General features: G+C 36.1%; 1 protein-coding gene across 1 annotated transcript in view; it reads right to left on the bottom strand.

The window, feature by feature from the left end:
* The window catches only part of LOC111179752 (doublecortin domain-containing protein 1), a 224,465-nt gene that overhangs the window by 183,878 nt on the left and 23,938 nt on the right, over positions 1-16,649 (bottom strand). Inside the window, exons 4-7 of the mRNA XM_089915854.1 lie at positions 14,282-14,383; positions 10,965-11,128; positions 7,805-7,930; positions 5,271-5,376 (exon numbers count right to left, since the gene is read on the bottom strand). Coding sequence (XP_089771980.1) covers positions 5,271-5,376; positions 7,805-7,930; positions 10,965-11,128; positions 14,282-14,383 — 498 coding nt within the window. The remainder of the gene's footprint in view (positions 1-5,270; positions 5,377-7,804; positions 7,931-10,964; positions 11,129-14,281; positions 14,384-16,649) is intronic.

Raw genomic sequence — 16,649 nt, 5'->3', positions numbered from 1 at the left:
AATTAACTAGTGAATTCAATTCCATTTAGCTAACTCTGAGTATCTAGATACTGCAGCAGAGACAAGAATGATCAGAATGCCCTTTGCCCTCTAGGTATTTCTAATCTGCAGGGCAGGGGTGGGAGGATAAGATAAGAACCTCCTGAGACATGTTCCTAGCACAGGATCAAATAAGACCTTGTCTCTGCTTGAATATTTCCAGTGGTTCCTTGTTTTCTACAGAACATCCAGGTGAATTAAGACCCTTTATGATATTGAGCTGCATGAACTGCTTGTATATTTTGGAAATTAACCCTTTGTCCGTTGATTTGTTTGCAAATATTTTCTCCCATTCTGAGGGTTATCTGTTTGTCTTGTTTAAGGTTTCCTTTGCTGTGCAAAAGCTTTTAAGTTTCATTAGGCCCCATTTGTTTATTTTTGTTTTTATTTCCATTTCTCTAGGAGTTGGGTCAAAAAGGAGCTTGCTGTGATTTATGTCAGAGTGTTCTTCCTATGTTTTCCTCTAAGAATTTTATAGTGTCTGGGCTTACATTTAGATCTTTAATCCATTTTGAGTTTATTTTTGTGTATGGTGTTAGGAAGTGTTCTAATTTCATTCTTTTACATGTAGCTGTCCAGCTTTCCCAGCACCACTTATTGAAGAGGCTGTATTTTCTCCATTGTATACTCTTAACTCCTTTATCAAAGATAAGGTGACCATATGTGTGTGGTTTTATCTCTGGGCTTTCTATCCTGTTCCATTGATCTACGTTTCTGTTTTTGTGCCACTATCATACTGTCTTGATTACTGTAGCTTTGTAGTATAGTCTGAAGTCAGGGAGCCTGATTCCTCCAGCTCCGTTTTTCTTTCTCAAGATTGCTTTGGCAATTCGGGGTCTTTTGTGTTTCCATACAAATTGTGAACTTTTTTGTTCTAGTTCTGTGAAAAATGCCATTGGTAGTTTGATAGGGATTGCACTGAATCTGTAGATTGCTTTGGGTAGTATAATCATTTTCACAATGTTGATTCTTCCAGTCCAGGAACATGGTATATCTCTCCATCTGTTTGTATCATCTTTAATTTCTTTCCTCAGTGCCTTATAGTTTTCTGCATACAGGTCTTTTGTCTCCTTAGGTAGGTTTATGCCTAGGTATTTTATTCTTTTTGCTGCAATGGTAAATGGGAGTGTTTCCTTAATTTCTCTTTCAGATTTTTCATCATTAGTGTATAAGAATGCAAGAGATTTCTGTGCATTAATTTTGTATCCTGCTGCTTTACCAAATTCATTGATTAGCTCTAGTAGTTTTCTGATAGCATCTTTAGGATTCTCTATGTATAGTATCATATCATCTGCAAACAGTGACAGCTTTACTTCTCCTTTTCCGATGTGGATTCCTTTTATTTCTTTTCCTTCTCTGATTGCTGCTACTAAAACTTCCAAAACTATGTTGAATAATAGTGGTGAGAGTGGGCAACCTTCTCTTGTTCCTGATCTTAGAGGAAATGGTTTCAGTTTTTCACCATTGAGAACGATGTTGGCTGTGGGTTTGTCATATATGGCCCTTATTATGTTGAGTTAAGTTCCCTCTATGCCTACTTTCTGGAGGGTTTTTAATCATAAATGGGTGTTGAATTTTGTCTAAAGCTTTTTCTGCATCTATTGAGATGATCATATGGTTTTTATATTTCAATCATAAATGGGTGTTGAATTTTGTCTAAAGCTTTTTCTGCATCTATTGAGATGATCATATGGTTTTTATCTTTCAGTTTGTTAATATGGTGTATCACATTGATTGATTTGGGTATATTGAAGAATTCTTGCATTCCTGGGATAAACCCCATTTGATCATGGTGTATGATCCTTTTAATGTGCTGTTGGATTCTGTTTGCTAGTATTTTGTTGAGAATTTTTGCATTTATGTTCATCAGTGATATTGGCCTGTAGCTTTCTTAATATCAAAAAAATAAACAACCCAATCCAAAAATGGGCAGAAGACCTAAACAGATATTTCTCCAGAGAAGATATACAGATTGCCAAAAAAACACATGAAAGGATGCTCAGCATCACTAATCATTAGAAAAATGCAAAACAAAACTACAATGAGGTATCACCTCACACCGGTCAGAATGGGCATCATCAAAAAATGTACAAACAATAAATGCTGGATAGGGTGTGGAGAAAAGGGAACCCTCTTGCACTGTTGGGGGGAATGTAAATTGATAGAGCCACTATGGAGAACAGTATGGGGGTTCCTTAAAAACTAAAAACAGAACTACCATATGACCCAGCAATCCCACTACTGGGCATATACCCTGAGAAAACCATAATTCAAAAAGAGTCATGTACCACAATGTTCACTGCAGTTCTATTTACAATAGCCAGGACATGGAAGCAACCTAAGTGTCCATCAACAGATGAATGGATAACGAAGATGTGGCACATATATACAATGGAATATTATTCAGCCGTAGGAAGAAACGAAATTGAGTTATTTGTAGTGAGGTGGATGGACCTAGAGTCTGTCATACAAAGTGAAGTAAGTCAGAAAGAGGAAAACAAATACCGTATGCTAACACATATATATGGAATCTAAAAAAAAAAAAAAAGGTTCTGAAGAACCTAGGGACAGGACAGGAATAAAGATGCAGACGTAGAGAATGGACTTGAGGACATGGGGAGAAGGAAGGGTAAGCTGGGACATAGTGAGAGAGTGGCATTGACATATATACACTACCAAATGTAAAAGAGATAGCTAGTGGGAAGCAGCAACATGGCACAGGGAGATCAGCTCAGTGATTTGTGACCTCCTAGAGGGGTGGGATAGGGAGGGTGGAAGGGAGATGCAAGAGGGAAGGGATATGGGGATATAGGTATACGTATAGCTGATTCACTGTTATACAGCAGAAACTAACACAACATTGTAAAGCAATTATACTCCAATAAAGATGTTAAAAAAAAAAGTACACACACACACACACACAAAAGACCCTTTATGATATGATACCAACATTCTCAGTGAAATCTACCTTTCTCTCCATTCTACTCTAATGTGACCTAAAATATGCCCAAACTTGGAACACTGTTTGACTTCAAATCATGCAAAAAATGTTGCAAGAGGAACAGCACCAAATTCAAAGCCATTACAAATGGTACGGAATGGATGCAATGGGGGTATCAAAGCCAGAAACATCATATCTGGTTTGAGCATGGTGTTGGGGTAAAGAAAGACTTCATGAAGCAGGCACAAATCAGGTAAAGCTAGAATGATGGGCAGGATTTCAATAAACATTTATTAAATGCCTACTATATGCCAGACACCATGCTAGGATATGGCACAAGGGTGACAGAGAAGGTGGGGGGTGGTGACAAAGAAAGAGAGGTTGAATTTCAGGCAGAGGGACCCACATGGGTATAATAACAGAAATCATGAAGTGCTCAGAAAACAACAAATGAACAATCTAGCTTGGCTAACACCCAAAGAACATATTAGAGCATAGTGAGCCTTGAAAGAGATCACAGCTAACTTTTAAAAATCATTCATCAACATGTACTGTGCACTTGCCCTACATTCAAGACTTTGTTCCAGCACTCGTGAATACAAAGATGAGTAAGACATAAAATCTGTGTACAAAGAATTATCAATTTAGTGGAGGAGAAAGACACAAATGCAAATGCCGATACCAAAACACAAACTCTAAGAACAATTCTCAAACGACAATAAGGAGTTCCGAGAACACAAAATAACTCGAGGCTAAATCTCTCTGGAGCATCTGAGAGGGCTTCGTGGAAGAAGAGGAAGTTGAAGAAAGCCTTAAAAAGCAAGGAATGGTAATGGCGGGGGCTGTATCCTAGCAAAGAACAACACATGCCATGGCACAAGTAAAGCAAAGTGTAAAGCATGTAGGGGACCCAATTTATTAGCTCTGACTGTAGCGTAGGCTACAACAAAGATCAAGAAGCGGAGAGGATTGGAAAGACAAGTTGAGAGTGGGGGAAGATTGGAGAAGAATCATGGAGATCAATGAAGGCCAGATGAGGATATGGAACTTTAATAGGCAACAGCCAGGCATACAAGTTTTTGAGCAGGAAGATAATGTTACAGCAAAAAACTAAAAAGGAATGCCAACAGGATTGGAACTATGGCAAATAAAGCTTAATGTCAGATGAATATAAAAGGCATTATTCTTAGTGCACCATTCAACTTATATTTATTTTCTAAATTTGCTCAAAAGCAGGATTAGAAATCATTGTTTGTTTTATTCTATTTTTATAATTATACTATTTAGATTCACATGCACCTTGAAACAACTAATATTTTCAGTGTAAATTTTGACATAAAAGACTGAATGGGCAACATGGAGAAATTTAAAAAGAGCATGTTGGGACAATGTGTCTTTTGCATTGTCCCTTACAAAGAAAGGGCCCAGACTAGTTAACAGAAAGCCCTCCTTTCTTTGGGCATCTCTACCTCTGTGGGTGCCTTTTGGCTTTTGGTTTCATGAATTCACAAACTAAAAGTTATGCAGCTGAAATGAACAACAACCCTACATAACTTACCAGCTGAGAAAAACAAAAGAATTATTCCTTTTTTTGGAGACAGGTTTAAAATGCTTTACACAGCTCAGTGCAAGAAGAAAATTCCTTACTGGCAGGATAAGTTTCTAAATATAAATTAATAAAGAGACCTTCTAGATTGAGTTGTTATGAGTTGGCTTTTCTGAAGAACTCATGTTACTTAGAGACATTGACCCACAGAGCAAATAGGTCAGACCCTAAAGTATAAAGATATAACAGCCATCTTAAAGAATTTCTTAAACAAATGCAACTTATTAATATAGTTGATATAAAGAAAATATGCTAAACGATAGTACTTAAATGACGTGATTCAGGTAGAATTTTTTCAAGTAGAAATACTACATATTGGTTCAGGTTTTTTTTTTCCCCTATTCTTTTTCAAACTCTTTTCCCACTTTGGTTATTACAGAATATTGAGCAGAGTTCCCTGTGCTATACAGTAGGTTCTTGTTGGTTATCTATTTTAAATATTGCAGTGTGTACATGTCAATCCCAAACTCCCAGTCTATCCCTCCCCCTAACCCTTCTCAATACTGGTCCAGTTTTAAAGTGCTTAATTAATTAACAGGAAGTAACGTGTAATACTTGCCCCCAACATTTGTAAAATAATTTACAGTGTTCAAAAACTTTCACAAATATCTACTCAGTCACCATGTATTGACTGAGTGTCCAATACATAAAATACCCTTATTCAGAACAACAAATAATTCTGACCTTGTTCTGTAGGAAATGGTTCTCCAAGTCCACCTTTTCAAATTGATCAGGTATCTGTTGGCTGGTGCCATTGAAATTAATTGGAAATCCCTCACAAACTTCCCAACTAAGAAAATAAAGTATTTAATTGTTCTTGTTAGAATTAAAATTAGTTTAATTTTAGTACTCTTTAGCATAATAATTTATGCATCTTATACTCCTCTAGTGAGAGAAAAACTAGTGTATAGTCCATAGTCTTTTTAAATGGAAATTTGTAAAGTATCTTTGTATTTATCATTGGGAAAGGGAAGGCTTTAAATTTTTTCCTTACAATTATTTTTAATACTGGGGGGGGGATTCTATGCCTAATTGATTATTAATAGAACAAAGACACAAAAAATAATTTTTAATCTTACAGAATCACTCACGGTGGAGACCATCATCATTATTAAAATTATAGTCTAAATACACTGGTCTATAAATAATAAAGGATGCTTTTATAACAGTTGTGTTAAGAACATTAGTTTGGTATTTTTAAGAGTCTTTTAAGAGGCAGCACATTCTAGAGGGTACATGGACAAACCACAGACTGGAAGGGTTGGTCTCATTCTTAGCTCAGCCAAATCACTTATTTGAAAAGTGAGCCAATTCTTATCCTAAAGAAAATCACCTAGATCAACACTGATATGTTAAGATATACCATATAGCATGCTATTCAACAGAAAACAGTTCTGGGAATGGTGATAGTATTTTTTTTTCAGTAGACTGAGAAATATAAATAAGAGTATGATGACTAAGATTTCCAATAATCCGCTTGAGAGTATACAAGGAAAATTCAAATGGAATCCAAAAATTAAGTAAATTATCTTCAAATGAGTTTGTGCTCAATAAGGGATGTTTCACATTGTTATACTTAGGGAATTAGATCTAATTTAAATCCATTCATTAAAACAGTATTCATTGCAATTAAGGAAGTAAAATTAAGAAGCAGTACATAAATTAAAAATTAAACTCCTAACTAAAGACTGAAGCGAAAGGCAAGTCTAACAGCTTAGAGAAAGATTATTGCATGTGAAATAAATCTTCTCATAAGTGAAAATGCTTATAAAAAAGAGTGCTGAGTTATTTTCTATCTATAAAGAGAAAAAGACAAAACATTATAATCTTGTCTGGAAAGTGCAGGCAATCATTGGGGGATGGAGAAGACCAAAGAGTCTGTCTTTCTAGACGTATTTAGCAATAGGTTGACACTAGCTAGACTGAGTGACCTCGTCAGACTGCTTTTCATTCTCTGGATCTGCCCTCCATTTCAGCCTTTTTACCTGTATATTAAGGAAAGTTGTAATTTGTTAAATTACAAAATATTAAAGCTAGATAGGACCTTATAGATACATCACCTAATCTAACATGGTATCAGTATCATGCTGCAATGTCCAATATGGTAGCCACGAGCCACATATTCCAACTTAAATTAAAATTAATTTAATTAAACAAAATTTAAAATTCAATTCCTCAGTCACACTAGTCACATTTCAAGTGCTCAATGTCATAAAGTTTGTTTCCATCATCAGAGAAAGTTCTATTAGACAGTGCTGGATAGGGGTTAAGCCCTCAGTTCTTAAGAAAGACAATCTGGGTTAGAATCCTAGCTCTATCATGTACAAGTTGTGTGACTGGGCAAATGACTTTGCCCTTCCTTGGCAGAGTTTCTGTCTCCTTAAAATGGAGTAATAATAAGCTAATAAGCAATGATGGGATTAAAATAATTGTTTTGAGGATGAAATAGGTTCTTACCCAATTCATTTAGAGCTGTGCCTGGCCTATGGTCAACACTCAATAACTGCTGGGTTTTATTATTAACCCACAGGAAACTGACACCCATGTGCTCACAGACAATCATTAGCAGATATGGGGTTAGTGCCCAGATCTTCTTTTTTAAAAAATATATATATTTATTTATTTTGGCTGCACAGGGTCTTAGTTGCAGTATGAGGGATCTTTAGTTGCGGCACGCGGGATCTAGTTCCCTGACCAGGGATCGAACCTGGCCCCCATGCATTGGGAGCACAGAGTCTTAACCACTGGACCACCAGGGAAGTCCCAGTGTCCAGATCTTCTAACTCCTGCTCTTCTTCTTACTATGCCACCAAGCCTCCAGCATATTGCTTTTGTTTTCAATTTATCATCATCAAATGAGATGCTTAAACATGAACACTCATATGAGAAAACATATTATTTAATATTTTAATTATTCCATTCAAAACTATTAATTTAGAAACATCCACTAAAAACAATTTTTACATTTCAAATAAAATCATTACCTTTGCAAAGCAGAAAGTATACTATGCTCATTGCCCCATATGTTTTTTAAAACTCAAGGAAAATTAATGATAAGTCTTTTAAGCACTAGCTCATTATATCATGAAATAAGTCAATAAACTAAATAATTGCTTATTTAAGATGATTTAAAGAACATCTTTTAGTGTTTAAATCTCACTCTGGGAAAACTGAGTTAGGTGATTCAGATTGCTTTAAACGAACAGTTGTTAATTTACCTGTCACATCCCAGTAGCAGAACAGCATTAGGATCCAAGAAGGTTTTATATGCGACTGTAATGCCACCTCTGGCAAATGCAGTCACCTGGTCAAAGGTCAAACCCAAAACAGGGTTTAGTGGAGATCTGAAAAATGGAAAAAACATCAAATCTATCTGCAAAATTATACAAACACTGAAATTTGAGTACATATAAACAATAAAACATACCATATCCATGTCTAGTAAAATCCAGAAATAAGTGAATTTCCTATTACACAGCACTATTGTTGGTATCCTATACTTATACCTGACATGCACATTTTAGTTTATTTGTTTGATTTATAATATGCGAAGGATAGTTGCAACACATGTAATTTTTAAAAATAATTTCAATAATAAAAGCTAAGTATTTAGTTGAGAAAAACAACCAACTGTCATTCCTATAATGTTCATTTTTCATGTATAACTACAATGCAATACACCCATGATGATCTTTGGAGCTTATAATCAAATTAATCCTTCATATTTGGCTACAAACAACTATTTTTTTGTGAGCTCACTAAATACTATGCTGATTTGATTTGTCATATTACATACTGTTAGGTACATTGTTTTAAGTTAATTTAATTATATGAGAATTAAAATCAAATGGAAAACAGATCTTAAATAAAAAGAATGGCCACTATGTCAATTATGAGCCATTTTGTTTTTGAAATTGGTGACAAACACTTGCTCTTCAACTTTAGAATCATAGGACTCAATCACATCACCTGTGTAGTATTGCCAAAAATATTTAAACTGAATCTAATCATGAGAAAACACTCACACAAGTCTAGAATGTGGGACATTCTACAAGAAAAGTGCCTGAACTCTTCAAAAAGAAAACCAATGTCATGAAGAATAAAACAAAAGATGGTGGAATAGTCTACATTACAGAGAACTAAAGAAAATAACTAAATGCAACAGATGAAGCTTATTTGGATACTGGATTACAAAAAAAGCTCTAAAGCAGATTTTGGGTAGTATGAACATAGATTACATATTAGACAATATTATATTATTGTTGACTGTGTTAGATATTATACTGTGGTGATAGAGAGAACATCCTGTTCTTCAGTTATGTGACCTGTAGCATTTAGGAGTAAAACTTTATGATTGTGTGGAATTAATTCCAAACAGTTCAAAAGAGAGAGAAAGGAGACATAAGAGAGGTAAAACAAATATGGCAAAATCCTTAAATTGCTGAACCTAGGTGAAGGATATATAAATATTCATTGTATCAAGTTTTCTGTAGATTGGATATTTTTCAAAATAAAAATTGGGAGAAAAACAAAGGACTCAAAATAGAAGCAGATATTGGCAAAATCATCTTTTGCAAACGAGTAACCTTACCCCCCATATCAACATATATTAGACACGTTAGAATTACTCCCTGAAAATGAATATCATTTACTTAGTACATATTGCACATTTTCTCAATATATTTTAACTAGATGGAAATAACTTTTTTGACATTAATTTAGAAGTTTCAATAGTGGCAAAATGCTATAATGGTTCCCTAATGCCTCATATTGGATTCAAAACCAGAAAAAAAAATACATTATGCTATTAAAATAGCTATGATATACAAACAAATATACACACTTATAAATTCCGCCAACTACAATCCTCAGTTGATTTTAGAATATTCCAGATACTTAGTAATTTTTGTTACTTCACAAATATGATCCAATTAACCAAGAACAAGTGTTTGATCATATTAAAATACTGTATTATAGCAAACATCATTAAAAACATCATAATTAGTCAGTCATTGCTTTCACTTTAACAATGATATTTAAGAAGAAATTATTAGATACATTTTATTAAAGCCTTTCCTCGTAACTGGAAGAGCTTGCTAAATTATACAAGAATTCTTGCCGCTTTAAAATTCATCGCTATTTTTATCATTGTAAAAATAATTCTCACAATGTAATTAAATTATATTTTGAAATCTGCCTACAGAAGAAGCACCATTCCTTACAGATATTTTTTTAGTTTTATAAATTACACAGCATAAGATACTAGTAAGCATTTTAATTTTACTCTAATGGGACAGGTGAAAGATTTTGTAATATGCTACCCACAACAAATCCTACCAATGTCTCCCAAAACCTTCATGGATTTCTGAGTAGATTAGTTCTCTTTGAAATTTTGACTATTAGAATATACAGTAAATCTAATCAGCCCCTAGTTCTGTCTATGCTATTTTTGTTAAAATTAGTGTATAATCAATTATATTCTACAAGCAATATTTCCCCTATTCTGTTCTACAGATAAAGAGCTAAAAACGAAACAAAACAAAAAGATTAAAAGTAGACAGAAAAGTGTGTTTAAGTTTCCTGACAAGCAGCTTCAGAGTTCATCTGGATGTGTCCTGTCAAAATATGCATAAATTTCCAAGATATTCCACACAACAGCCAGGCTCATCAGTGCCTGTAGACTGAAGCCTTTTTCTTTTCTTGGGAACACAGATAATTTTATGCAGGAATTTACCAATCTACAAAAATTTACACAATGCTCAGTAATAACCAGCAATTATTGTGGGATAATGTAAGGTGCTTTTGAGGAACATAACTTTGATAGGATAGGGTTTACAAGCTTTACCAATTTATCTTTGGCTGTCCTGTCATTGGAGCTTAAAAGGTTAAGACTTTATTTGTGAAAACATAGAGAGATAGTGGGGAATCATGTTGTCTACAGCTTCATAAATCTTGCTTAAGATCCTTTTCAATTACCATCCATTTCTCCTTTAAAAAGGGACAAAAAAATAGAGGAGTGGAAGCAGGTCAGGGCAGTGTGCGACAATGACAGTGTGATGGGCTTGGGCCCCTGTGGCGTTTCCATCTGCTATCATTAAGGTGACTACTCAGACATGAACAAATCCCACTTGCTGTGCTGACAGGCAGACTTCAAGAACTATGACAAGGCATTAAGACAGAAAGTCAGGGGGGTGGGGGACAGAGAGAGAGAGATGTCATATCCCACAAACAATACTGCCTCACAAAAAAAAAAATGCCCCTGGAATTTTATTGGAATTCAAAATAATTTTTTTTTATAAAGGGTGCTACTTGGCTTCTCAACTCTCCTTTTAAATTAGCTTGTCCCAGAAAGATTGAGAATAAACACCTTGCTCCTACCTGTATGCTTTACCATACGAGACCCAAATTTTTTGCTCATTCTTCAGCGAAAGTGGATTCTTAATTTCTTGACCGTGCTCGTCGAAAAGCCGGATTGAAGAAAAATTGAGGCCTGGTGGGTTGATGGAAGAACCTTGAAGTCTTCGATGAATCTTGAAAAGTAACTGGTGGTGGGGAGGGGTGTGGAAATGAAGAAGAAAAAGAAATAACGTAAAATGTGAACACCTGTGATAAACTGTCTCTACTCTGTAACAGATGAAGTCCAAACAAATGATAATTAAATTCATACAGAATGTTAAAAGAAGTGTGAAATGATGGCAATGTTTAGCTCGGTGTAAAGTAACAAAATGAGCATGGGCTTTTAACCAGCAGGGGGTGCCACAGGCTCATGATTGAGCTCTGACCCCTTGGCACGGGGACGGAAAGCAGATGTGACAGTCTTACAGAAAGAGCATTTAGCTTCTACACACGGTACCGGTCCTCTTTGATAAGGGTTATGCTTTTCTTGTCTGAGCTACACATTCTGTTGGGTCCTTCCAGAGTATGTTCAAGTTTTACAATCAGCAATCTCCCATCACCGAGACTAACCTCGGGTAACCAATGGTGGAACAATCCACCACTGACAGGACTGCAAAAATAAACATGACTTTCCGGCTTATGCCAGCCAATTCACTTAGAAGAACTCTTCCTGGATGTATTAATTAAGAGCTCTGCAGAAGCTTGCGAGCGGCTTCAATAGTGGATGTTTTCAAGTTTTAAATAAGATGTAATCGAAGTGTGAAGTATGAAATGCTATCATTTAATATGTTAAATAATAGCATTGTCTGTGTTTGCTTCTATCTTATACTTAGAATCTCTAAATTATCAAGATATTTCTAACTGAAGGCATATTTCAAATAAAAGTAAATCCGCCTGAACCGTGTTGCACATGGACTTTTAAAAGATATTTTTCATCATTATCTGTCACCTTTGAGTGTTTAGGCCTCTGCTCTTTCCCGCTCTGTGCCCCAACTATCCATCACTCTGTTTTTCCCCCAGCCTTCTGTCACAGGCTTCCTTTTCTTCTCTGCCTTGTCAGTTCTTGTGTCTCTCAATTTCTTGTTACTCTGTAATCTCGGCAGGGATGCGGATACAGTTGTAGCCTTTTCTTGCCTAGCTGCTGTTCAGGGTGCCTTTTTTGCTCCTTCTATTAATTCCCATTGAAGGTATATTGAGACGTGCTAAATGCCGAGGCCCAGAGAAAAGGAAAGGCGTAAGCCTGTCATATATCTCCAGTTTCCTCACCTATTGGCTGTAAACTCTTCACAGAGTAAAATATTTTCTATGACCAGAAACTATATCTATAGAAGGCCTAAGGCTTAGGCTTTGCCCTAATTAGGTATAAATAATCTTATCTCCAACTTCATCAGCTTTATGTTGTTTCCATCAGCTCTGCACTGACCAGATATTTTAGCCTTGAGCATCAGAAGGGCTGAAAATGATGATACATCTTTCCTTTCATTAAAGTTAATACTTTTCATCCAGCATAGCCAAGTCCTTTGAGTTAAAAATAATGATTACTATTCTCTTTAGGAATATAATAGGCAACGTGTTAGAATAGTAAAAATCTGTGTTTTGTTTTTTCACTGGAACCACAAAAAGTTTTGAAATCCATGGACTGTATTTATAAAGCCCTACATTTATTTATGTGTGGTCTCAGCCCTTGAGCTTATTTTTTGTGGCTTTGCTATTATTTCAGAAAACAAGTAATGTTGATCACTTTTTAAATCACAGTGATTTTGCTTTATAGGCATCTCCTTTTTTGTAAAGGGAGAAGATATAAAAAATTTAAGGCCTGATCCAGGAGAGAAATAAGCACACAAAGAACAGGAGTGTGTGGTAGAAGGGATGTGAACACCTGACCCCTTAACCAAATTCACTTTCACAGGAGTTGCATTGCAATCTCTATTTTCTCAACTTGGCAACACACTGCATTTTAGGTGTTCAAAGATGAGCATTCGACAGCCTACAGGAGGTAAGGCCTCAATGTCTTTCATCTCTAGGTCATTGGTGAGGGCTGGGCTATAGTGACCAAAAATAGTGATAATCTTCACCCATCTATCTTTAAAGTTGTCATCACCAGGGCTTTATAGGATAAGAATTTGTTCAGGGACCTGAGAAGAGTGTGAAACATCTTAGGCTAGTGATTGAGACAAGTGTGCACCAAGGGAACAGTCGTCTTTGGGTGTCACAAGGGCTCTCCCAAAGAGCTTTATAATGCCCCTAGTTAAAGGTTTTCCCCCGATTTTCTTGCATATAGATGCAAACCACAGATCAATTTCAGTGTGCCATTAGCCAACAAAAGCTTTCTACAGAATAATATCTTCCTGTGTAATCTAACATAAATTCCATCTTCAATTTTTTATATGAACCAAAAAGGACAATATTCTAATGTGGAAAAGAGGAATTTACAGGTAGAGCATTCTAGGAAGCCTTTTGTATCATGGTGATTTGTATAGTCAGGGATGTGATGGTAAAAGAAAACCAGCCAAGGCTCTTTATCATTCTCTCTCTAATCAATCAAGGTAGCACTTCCCATCTCTTCTGAGCTCAGCTAGTGATCGGATGATCAGCTTTCGTGACTGACTGTGAAGTCCAGGTAATGGATACCACCAGGGAGAGGTAAGTCTGAGGGTACTGAACTGAAGGGGGGAAAAATGGAGCAAGTTTCTGAACAAAGGTCAAGCAACAGAGCCCAAAACATTGGTGTGCGCTCAGGCGAATAACCCCAATTTGTAAACAACAGGGTATTCAGTGTCCTTTCATGCAAGACAAAGACCCAAAATAAAGACCCTGAACATATTGGTTCTGCTTGAGAAACATCCCAATTGTCTGGAAAATAGGAAAAGGTAAGAATGCCTAAGATAAACCATCTGGACTTGCTCACAACGAGCAAAGGAGAAGACCAAGGCTGTGTGTTAGTTGCTCAGGGTCTAGCGCTTGGAAATACCCTAGACGCAGAACACACCCTCCACTGGATATCATGTCACTTCTTTTCAATGTGTAAACAAGAGGGCAATTCCAGAGTCCAGTGTAGACAGATTTTCAAATAAAAGCATAATGAAGATTAAGATGCTATTAAGTAAGAGGTCAGGAGTTAATACTATACTAAAGCTGAGAACCTCTGGAATCCAGGAGTCAAGCTTGAAACTATAAATCTTTACAGATCAGCAAACGATTCATCTTTTCTGAACAACTTTAAAAATGTAATTGTCTAAATTAACTACAAGTAACTTGGAAGGTGCTCACAGTCATAAACGAATAGTCAGTAAACTCACTCTTTCCATCACATAGCCAGTTTGAATTGGGCTATTGGGCCCCAGATCTTTTTCACTGATACAAACAGAGATCTCTCCAGTGTCTTTACCATTTTCAAATATCTGAAAGATAAGCACATTCAAAATTAAAAATAAATACACGCGCACATATACATACATATAAACACATATACAAACACAAGCAGTCCTGATTTTGCACAGTACAATGCCGACTGAAACTCACGCATATGGTTAACTGTGTAAAGCAAAGACGGCCGGTATGAGCACATGCAAGTAATTGGCAATGAAAAGCAACAGGACTAGAATAGTATAAAGGAAGTCCCTTGATTCTCCTTTTGGTTTCAGTGTCCTTAACCTGACTGTCATTCCCTACAATCTTAAAATAGAAGGAAACACAGACACTAAAGGAGGAATCACTGGCTACACCGAATGCTTACATGGGGCAAGCGTCAGGGAAAGGTCAGCTAGCAACCAATTAACTAGCTCATTTCATTCTTTTTGAAGAACAGAAAGCCACCAATTATGTAAGGAATGTTTAATTTATATTTAAAATATATCAGTGTTCAGCTCATCTTTTGACTCACTGAAAGGAAATTCAACCTGACAAATGTATTGCATAAAGGTACAATGAAAGCCATCCGTTTTAAGTGCATATAAGCAACAAGTTGCTGAGAACAGAGATAAAATTCAGAACATTGCATTATGCAATGCTCATCTGGAAAAAGAAAATGCTAGCTAACGTTCTGGTCAAAGGTATCCAAATAAACCAGTCCCAAAGGAAGCCTCCACTAGAGTGAACACCATCCTCTGACCATGCTGAGGGCCCACATGGGGTGCGTCATTCACCAGGCAAGAAAGAAGGCAGGCCGATAGAGGCTTGATGAGTAACGTAAATCCTTGCTTTTTACTGTATTTTTTTCTCAAAGGTTCTTTTCTTCCCTTTCTGATAGACCTATCACATCAGAGTAACCATTTTATTTATTCCTAGTGCTATCTCCAGAGAAGATAATTTGGGAGAATATTTTATTTAAATATAAGAAAGAAAACCATCTGTTTTACTTTTGAGACAGTTTGAGAGTTACTTAATTAGTCCTAACCTGGTTTAGGAAATAATGTGCTTCAATAGCACTTCCTCAGGCTTTAGGCAAAAAAAAAAAAAAAAAAAAAGGTTTAAAAAAAGAGTAACAATGTTTAAGAATGGTGGGGTTTTCTCCACTCTGTGCTTTTCATGGTACTGACAGCCTAGTGGAGATGGTACAGCTGTCAGCCTTGGGGCATTGATGCTCCACACTCTACAGTATCTTTTGCTAAAGGGGATTTTTTAAACCTCTTTTCTGAGAAAAGATACAATTCTGAGCAAGAAATCTCTCTACTTTAGCCAGGAACTTTGTAAACCCAACTGTTGCCTACAAACCTATGGGAAATAATGTGGGAGGAGAAGCTTACTGTCCCAATCCCAACAATTTCTTCAGGGCCCTCTTAAACAACAGAGCCATTTAGCAATTAGGTTCACGATTCTAGGCGGAACACATTCTGCAAGGTTAGTGTTGACAAAGGCTCAGTTTGGATAACTTATTGATGTTCCTTTGTCAAGACTTGCTAGATGTGGAACTGGAGTGCAGCAAATTATATTCTAGAAAATAGCTGTGTGAGTGCTGTCAAACTGAGAAAGCAAATAGGGCCTGGACAACACCTAAGACCTTCATTAGCTTACTGCTTTCTTCACTACTGTTAATAAGCCTTCCCTTCTATGTCCAGAAAAGAGTGTTCTCAAGAAAAAAAAAAAAGGCTCTGGCCTCTAAAAGCCCTATGAGGGCATAAGGAAAAAAGAGGTGCTTTATTGTTTAAGTAAAAGTTTAGGTGTTTAAGTGAAAGAAATCTGCCCTCCACTAGTCATTCATATAATGTTTTTTTTTTTCTGTATTTCTACAAAAGTAAAAATTCCCCAAGCCGAAATTCTATGACATTCTGCTTTTCTTAAGGCTGAGCTCTTATTTTTAAGGTCTGTATCACTATGACCATTTTTTTTAATCTAAGTATTCTATTTTTTTTTCCTTTGCATGAGAAGTATTTTTATTTCTATTGTCCAATGTCTAAACAAAGATAGCTCTCTAAACAGAGTTTATATAGGAAAATAAAAAATAGTCTACCTTTATTTTCCTGCTCTCTAATCCTTGGCTTAAGAAAAACCAACTGCTTCCTAGTGGCTATCTGCATGCTGTCACCTCCTTATAGTTCTAAAACTAAATTCTCACCGTTGAAGTAGGGTGATACAAAAAGCCAGCTAAACGCTAGTCTTGAGTCCCTAGCTGAGGAGTAATGCAATAGACTCTAAAAAAAAAAGGGGGGGGGATCCAGATCCTTTCAA

The sequence above is a fragment of the Delphinapterus leucas genome, chromosome 7 (genome assembly GCF_059928025.1).
Source record: "Delphinapterus leucas isolate spDelLeu-1000000601 "Yukka" chromosome 7, BTC_Dleu_Yukka2, whole genome shotgun sequence".
NCBI classification, from domain to species: Eukaryota; Metazoa; Chordata; class Mammalia; order Artiodactyla; family Monodontidae; genus Delphinapterus; species Delphinapterus leucas.
Note: the sequence above shows the minus strand (reverse complement) of the source record. Positions and strands in the feature narration are given on the sequence as shown.